This window comes from Bradysia coprophila, unplaced genomic scaffold, assembly GCF_014529535.1.
Source record: "Bradysia coprophila strain Holo2 unplaced genomic scaffold, BU_Bcop_v1 contig_235, whole genome shotgun sequence".
NCBI classification, from domain to species: domain Eukaryota; kingdom Metazoa; phylum Arthropoda; class Insecta; order Diptera; family Sciaridae; genus Bradysia; species Bradysia coprophila.
The window spans coordinates 2,309,527-2,318,385 of NW_023503496.1; the positions used below are offsets into that span (position 1 = coordinate 2,309,527).

Sequence of the window (8,859 nt, forward strand, 5' to 3'; positions counted from 1 at the left end):
TTCGTACTAGTGCGGAAAAATGTTTGTGACGAAATAGGAAGTTTGTTGTTTTGTGTTTCAGGGAAATCCCGTATGGTGAGGGTGAGGGTTATATTTGAGAAATAGAAACCTCGTAAGTTTCATAAGAGATAAAGGTAATTTTCACATATGTAGTAGGGCAACACCATCTGATGTATGCAAAAAGCATTGCTTCTAACACGTGGGTAAGTGTGCTTCACAATTTGTACGTGAAACCCGGCTCTTTAGACACTTGTAAGGGAAATAGCTATTTCGAATCAACAACTTGAAAAAAATACACAAAAAGGATAAAAAAATCTAACTGGCGGAACCATACATAAAATGGAATCGTTGTTAAGGACAAAAATCTTTTCCCTGTTTTGTAATACATCTATCGTTTTACATAAATCCTTGCAAGTGGCACTGATATTTTTACCCCCTTACACGGATTTTCACACTTTTCAAATGGCAACAAGAAAAGAAAAGGAAAGGAAAAGAAATATCAAAGTTTATTGTGTTATTCTTATCGAAAGCCTTGGGGCCGAGTAAAAAAAATGTTTTAAATGGACAAAAGTTGTTGCCATAAAAAACAGACGAATTTTTAAAACATGAAGCGATAAAAGCAATATATCTCGGAATTACGTTAACTTTAAGTATTTTATATGAGATTTATATAGGGATAATATCAAATTATTGACCGAGAATTCGTATTTCTCTCATTTTTTTATAGATTTTATTATAAAGAGGATGATAAGGCTACCGTTTCGTAGGTAGATTTAAAGTAATTAAATCGAAATAAAGTAGTTTCTTATTAGCTTAAAATGGAACCGGACGAAGGGCTTAATATTTCTGACTTCAATGGAAATTATTAATGAAATTTACGGTTATTCTCATATCCGCAGGATTTCGCGAGTAATAGCACATTACGTACTTTGCTTAGAAATTGGTTGTTGTGACTAAAGGAAGGTTCGTATGTTCTAGTGAAAATAACAATTTCCCAGCAACTTCGTATTGTATTTTATAACACATGGTTGTAAGGAGTAGGGATGACTCATTACAATAATCGCCACCGTATCTCATCCCCACAAAGTAACCCCGCCCATATCTGGTCCGATACTCGTTTACCTGGTTACCCACTCATGAGATACCCGGTATTAATAAGCGACAGAAATTAAGCGGCCGAATAGCTAAGACAATAATTGTAAATTAGATTAAGCTTCAATTATAACGTAATACGAAAAAATAAAGGGTTTTACTGCAGGAAATGCTTTCCCTTTCACAGAAACTAAATAAAATCAGAGCGACCGAATCGATTAAGAAATGTAAATTTCAAATATTAGGCAATAATCGAGCTCGAAAAGCCAGTAAATTAGGACAAGTCACCTGCGAGTGACATTTAGAGATAAGAGACGTTTGGAGAGTTTAAAAAACGGAAATCGTAAAGTGTCCGAGAGAGAGGACGATTCCTTTTCGTTTTGCTAGATCAAGTCAGTTCGTTTTCAATCATCGAGACGAGTAGTCTCACGCTAAACAAATACCTATTGAAATATACCACCGAATTATTTTGAATTAGTCTTATTTGCTAATATAAAATAGATCAAACATCCGAATGGATGGAAAACGATTTAATTCAATAATATTGCCGATGCACAAGTGAAACAAAGAGGTGAAATACAAATGGCCGTCGTTGCCTATCAGTGTTTGAAGAAATAAAATAAAATAAAAAAAGAATCTTAACGTTAAATGATCGGAACCCGATCGCCTATGATATTCTCGATGCGATTTTTATTAACAACATTATGAGTTCCTGGTAATCGTTATTTGGTTTTGGGTCTTTCATCACGCTTGGTACCGAACATCCGCTCAACCACATGGCAGTAACCGAACATCAATGAGCTCCACCGTAAGTGATTATTTCTAATATTTATGCGCATAAATACAGACGTAACATTCGCGAACATTAGCTTAAGAAGTGTTTTAGCCTAAGGACGGAATCGGTTGGTTTTAAGAAAGTGAATTTTGATTAAGAAACGAACCAATTAGAATTAAGAAAGCAATTCTTAGGTTAAGGAAGTCATTCAAAAGAAAAAGAAAAGAAATTTAATAAATTTGAGAATATTCGGTCGCTAAATTAATTTTTTTGATTCTGCTGTCGTCGTCCCCTTGAAACTTTCCCAATGATCGTACTATCATTGTCGGTCGGCCGGAAAGAGAATTACGGAATTAAATAGACCAAACCACTAAGTATTCAAACACCTTATACGGTGTGTGTGCATTGGCATACGATTCGAATGTATTGCTACAGTCGAAAACGTTTTTAGGTCTTTTTTCTTCTAGAAAAAATACCCTATTGTGGACACTTTGTCTGTCCGTCTGTCTGTCTGTCCGTCTGTTCCCACTAATATTAAAGACGACAACAGAAAAGTAGGTAACTTGATTTTTGACGCTATGAGCAATCAACACCAGGCAAATAATATATTATTTGTTATCTGATAATTGATAGCCGATAGTTCACATTGGAATTCGAAAATTTGGTAGTTGGTAGTGGACTACCAAGATGATACTTGAGTATCGAGTTTGTAGTCAGAATAGATGTTAACGATTCGAGAGCTGTGCATCGACTGATGAAATTATTCTGACTGCTCGCCTATTTATAGCTCAAATATTTGATAGTTGGTATTTCCGAAAATTTGGTAGTTGACTACCACGATGATGTTTACTAATTTCTGCCATAATTTCAATGACGCCATAAGCAAATCAACACCAGGCAAATAATATATTATTTGTTATCTGATAATTGATAGCCGATAGCTCACATTGCAATTCGAAAATTTGGTAGTTGGTAGCTGACAACCGAACGTAATTTTCGGCATAGATGTTTACTATTCGAGAACTACGCACCGACTGACGAAATTATTCCACCTGCTTGCCGATTTATAAAACGAAAATTTGGTAGGTGATAGTTTTGGTAGTTGATAGTTTTGGTAGTTGATAGTTTTGGTAGTTGCCAGCTGAAATTCAAAATTGCAAAGTCACTATGAGCAAATCAACACCAGGCAAATAATTATTATTTGTTATCTGATAACCGATAGCTCACAGTTTTAACATTGCAATTCTAAAATTTTGTAGTTGGTAGCCAATATTATAATTGACTACCAAACGTAATTTTCGGCAGAGATGTTTACTATTCCAGAGCTGCGCACCAACTGACAAAATTAATCTGCCTGCTTGCCTATTTAAAGCTTGAATTTTTGGTAGTTGACTACCATACTGATAGAGAGGTGGTAGAGATGTTAACTTTTTGAGAGCTGCACACCGACTGATGAAATTATTTAGGCTGCTTGCCTATTTATAATTCGATAATTTGGTAATTGACTACCAAACTGGTAGTTGAATACCAAAATGGTTGTTGAATAGTTGTGTTTGGTAGTTGAATACAAAGTTGGTAGTTGACTACGAAACTGATAGAACGATGGTGGCGATGTTTACTGTTCAACAGCTGGATATCGACTGAAGAAACTATTCTTCCTGCTTGCCTATTTGTAACTCACGTATTTGGTAGTTGGTATCTCGAGAAGTGAGAAAATTGAGAGAAAGAAAAAAGACCTCACTAGGCTTATATCCGGTCTATTCTTGTTAATTTGTTTGATTTCAGTATATCAAAAAATGCCTCGAAAAATGTACAAAGAAAGGAATCTATCGCAGATTTTTTTTTAGTCTCACGATTCAGTACTAACGATTTAAAGAAAAACTTCAAAGTCTAGAAGGTAACATCATGTCATACGTTTCTTTGCATTATTATTCTAACAGGTAAGAAAAGAAATAGAAATACTTGAACAAAGTAGATGTTCAGAAACTCATTATTCCATTGACTGTAAAGTCAAGGGTCTTACGTCTGAAAATACGCCTTGAACATAAATGATAGCTAAGAAAGCAAAATACTGAAAAGACTTTAACTCTTGATAGCATGGTAACATAAGTAATTCTGAAACGATTTTCACAAATTTGGTTTTATCGATGAGGAATAAAATTCCAGATATCAAGCTTGTAGATGGACTGAATGATCTGGGGAGTAATTCTTAAAAGTATTTTTGACTGGCTTTTTTGATGGCACCACAACTTAAATCATAGCACTGCTCCTAGCACATAGCTTCTATGGAGTTGCTATTTTGGTCCTTCACACATTAAACAGCAGAGCAATTGTATTCGATTTCATTGATGACGTCGACCTTAACAGTGAATTTTTGGCTATTGAAATACTCATCAAGCCCCAGGCAATGGTGGTCTACGTTTGCTACCAAAGTACATTCGACCTAGAAGTAGCAATGAAACATTATCGACGTGTTAAATTCATCGTAGAAAAATACCGTATGCACAAGATCATAGTTGTCGGTGACTTCAACCTTCATGATATTGTTTGGACAGCTGATTACGATGATGACAATGGATATTTGCCACACACGTTAACGAATGCCACTGCGAATGGGAGCCTATCAAACTACCAAACCGATGCTCTGTATTTTTTGGACAAAATGCTCAGTTTGTCATTGTCTCAACTGTCGGATTTTCGCAACACGTCTTCGAATGTTTTGGATTTGGTTTTTGTCAAAAATTCAAACGAATTCAGACTCAGCAAGGACAACTTCACTATCATCGAACAAAATCAACAAGATCCAAGCCACGTACCTTACGAAATAATGGTGGATTACTATGCTAATTCCTCTGTAAAGACCGAAGACGTTACTGTGTATCAATATGCACGCGGACACTATGATAGAATGGAATGCCAACTGAATGCGATCAATTTCCAACACGAATTTAATATCAGAGATGTTGACGCAGCATACGAATTCTTCGTTCAGACCATTAAATCTCTAATCGAACAAAACGTGCCAAAGAAAACAGTCAGAAAATACTCGAACAAACCGAAATGGTGGTCTCCAGAGTTACAGCGTCTTAAGAATCGTCGTGACAAGTTGTTTAAACGAAAAGCCAGAAACGAATCAACAACGTTGGAATATGAAGAGGCACATAAATTATTCAGTGAGGAAAGCGACCGTCGATACAACGAATATATCCGCCAGACACAAGAAAATATCAAATCGAATCCAGCTGAATTTTGGAAGTTTGCGAAAATGAATGGTGGCATCGAAAAGTACCCTGACAGACTAAAATTCGGTGATAAAATTGGCAATACAACGGAAGAAGTGGTAGACTTGTTTGCTGATTACTTCGAATCGATTTACGTACCTGATGAAGAGAATTGGGATTTTGACGATATTTACGTTCCGATAAGTAGTGCTGAAGAAATTAATGTCTCGTTGTTTGACATTGAAGCAGCGATTCATACACTGGAATGGAAGAGTGGAGCTGGACCAGACGAGATAAAACCATCGGTTTTGAAAATGTGTGCATCATCAGTTGCATGGCCAATATGGTTGCTGTATCAAAAATCTTTCAATATTGGTGAAATAGCAGCCACATCGAAAATATCACGAATCGTTCCGGTATACAAAAGAAAGGGTGACAAAGCAGACGTAAAGAACTATAGAGTCGTAGCCATCCAAACGATCGTACTAAAAATCCATGATATTGCAGTGAAGAAGAAGATTAGTGAGATTATTCAACCTCAACTGAAAAGCGCGCAACATGGATTCAGGAATAAGAGAACGATCATGTCAACTCGACTTGTGTTACGGTGATTACAAAACTGCCTTCGACAAAGTGATAATACGTTTGTTAATTGTGAAATTTGCGAGATTTGGTATTAGGAAGAAAACAGCAAGGTGGATGTGTCAATATCTGGTTGGGAGGACCAATTACGTTCAAATCAGCATTTTTAAGTCAAGATTGTACGAATCTACATCTGGAGTACCGGCCGGAAGTTCTCTTGGCCCACAAATGTTCACAGTGTTTATCGATGATGTAGTCGACGTTCTTGAATTTGTGTGCCCTCTACTATTTGCGGATGACATCAAGTTGGCGTCCATTATCTTCGATCACAGCGATATACATCGAATGCAGCGAGATATCGATAACGTTAATAGATGGAACACAGAGAATCGTCTTCAATTCAACAAGGACAAATGTTACATATTCAGCATTTACCGAAGTGAATCATCGTTCATCAAAGCCGATTACACAATGGGTGATCACGTCATAGAGAGAGTCGAAGAAATGAACGATTTGGGATTTTTGGTCAACAGGTGGTTTCACCCGGGCAGTCACATTGAGCATATGGGAATGAAGTGTCGCCAGATGATTGGATGCATTAAACATTTTTCCAACGGCAATTTTACCAAAGAGACACAACGTATACTCTATTTGGCTTATGTACGTCCAAGGCTGGAATTTGCATCAACAATTTGGAATCCTGCGGCGCAAATCTACAAAGACGATATTGAATCTATACAGAAACAGTTCGTTATCTATTTGCTAGAAAGCCGTAGTAACGCAACGACATACAGGTTGGCTCCTTACGAGGATCGATGCAAGCAACTGAAGTTACAAAGTTTGGATACTCGTCGAACAATAACTGATGCAATGCTTGCTTTTGATTTGTATAAAGGAAACGTGACTGATGATATTATCTCGCCTAGATTTGTTCGAAGTGAAAGTGTTTACGGTTTTCGAGAGACTACTATGAAATTGCTGGTTGAGCCACGGTTTTCGAATGTGTATTTATCAGAACAACCGATCGTTCGGCTGATTAGACTTATTAATAAGCATAAAGCGGTTGTGTCTAAGTGTGAGAATAGAACGACGTTTAAAAGTTTAATTTTAGAGGAGCTTGGTTTTTAGTGTTTGACGGAAGTAGTCTTAAGTATTTATGTTATCTACGTTTGTATATTTTGTACATTTTTATATTCAGCCAGTTTTTTGGCGGTGTCAATAAATTCAATTCAATTCAATTCAATTTAACAGTAAATTGTTTATTTATAGGTAAATATTGGTTAATATAGGACTGAGGAAATTGTAGGTCAATTTGAAATTTGTGTTACATTTGAAAGGAACATCGTACGGGGCTTCGTAATTGCGCTATGCGCAATTTTTAAGACGTACAAATTTCATAAGAATTTTACTTTACCGACGTTTACGGGAAGAGTAGGGCTACGGACGAACTAGGGTCACGTGCGCAATAGATTTTTAATTTTTATTTTTATTCGGAATAATCATCGACAGCATGTTTGCGAACTGATGATGAACGATTACAACGATTATCAATCAAACTCTTAAAAATTATAAACAAACTTAGAACGAAAACCAACTATCACTACAAAAAACTTGAATAAGAAAAATAACTATCGCGTCTAAGCAATACTGAAACCAATCTTCATCCAACTACCCGGCTATGGTATCAGAAAACATATGAGCCAACAGCGAATTTCAGTTCACAATCAACTGACAGAGACTTGATCAAACGGCGATACGTGGCCCTGTTGGCTCGCGGGTCAACCAAACGACTAAAATTGTTAAAAATCCTGGACAAATTGTAAACCGGCTTGAAAAAGCCGTAAAAGGTGCGATGAGTCGGAACGTGCAAACACTCATGAAAACGGAGGGACCTGGAAGGTCGGTTAACGACGAACTTTAAAGCGAGGTCGGGAGCATCAATACGACAGCTGAGAAGATCATGCACGAAAAATGCGCACAGATTTAGCCTTCGCCTCGACAGAGTCTCGATCCCGAGAGTTTCACACCTAGACACATAGGAGGGCAGCCTGTAATTAGCGTCTCTCCTAACAGTCCTACGGAGGGCATAAATGACAAAGTTCTTTTGTATCGACTCGACCTTGGCTACTCTGTCGGTTTGCCAGGGATACCATACAACCGAGGCATACTCAAGATGCGAGCGAACGAGGGCACAGTAGACACTAACAAGCGCTCTCAAGTTGGTGAAGCCGTAACACATTCGTTTCAAGAATCCAAGCATCGAATACGCTTTCGATACAACATATTTAAAGTGAAAATTAATTGAAATTGATTTATTTGCACCGCCAAATACTGTCTGAATAATAATAATAATACAATTTATCCTACTAAAAATGACAAAAACAAAAAAACGTAAAACCTTATCGTAAAATCAGCGATTGACAAATTCACGAAAAACTACATATTTTGGCCATAGTTCAGGTTTATACATTGAGTCAAACACTTTAGAACAAGCAGTGATCTTAAACGATATAAAGCTGAGCATACTCATATTCACATCAGACGAAACCAGCACCTTGCATGACACCTCTTCAGCTGACTTTATTACATTCTCACGCAATAAATAATTGACGACCTCCTCTTCAGTAGTGGACGGGTGAAAATTGGATACATAAAGTACCTTCAGTGTATCGGACGGCGACGAAGTAGTGGTGCGTCGTGGCGACTGAATTGAATCGTTTTGCGGTAGAATCGTTGAAATTCCGGATGCTGTTTCAGCAACTGACGAAAGTGACGATTTATTAAGCACCTCAGCAAAGGAGCTAGACTTGGCGGGTGGAGTTTTTGGTTCCGATTGTTCTTTTAGAGCTCCTTTATAATCGGCGGACTTTTCCTGCGGCGTGGATTGAGCGACATCAGATTGAGTAAATTCTCTTGTAATCAGTGGATTCGATCCATTTGCAACAGGCGATTTGACGGAATTAGTTTTGGGTTGCACTTCGTTCATTGATCCATTGGCGTTGCTAATTTGATGATTATTTACGGGTTGCACTTCGTTCACTGATCCATTGGCGTTGCTAATGTCATGACCGAATTTTGGAAATCGGTTTACCAATGACACGGATCCGTTATTTAATTTAGCATTCGGAAATGGATTTCGATTACGTTTTCGTTTGGCAGCAGTAAGCGATCGTTGGACATAAGATGGCG

General features: G+C 37.4%; 1 protein-coding gene across 1 annotated transcript; it reads left to right on the top strand.

The window, feature by feature from the left end:
• Positions 1-4,274: 4,274 nt before the first annotated feature.
• Positions 4,275-5,699, top strand: LOC119077268. The gene has a single exon (XM_037184416.1). The coding sequence runs from the start codon at positions 4,275-4,277 to the stop codon at positions 5,697-5,699; it is 1,425 nt and encodes a 474-aa protein (XP_037040311.1).
• Positions 5,700-8,859: the final 3,160 nt, after the last annotated feature.

What these genes read in the sequence shown, in the direction of transcription:
- LOC119077268 (XM_037184416.1), top strand. Translation starts at nt 4,275, where the DNA reads ATGGTGGTCTACGTTTGCTACCAAAGTACATTCGACCTAGAAGTAGCA.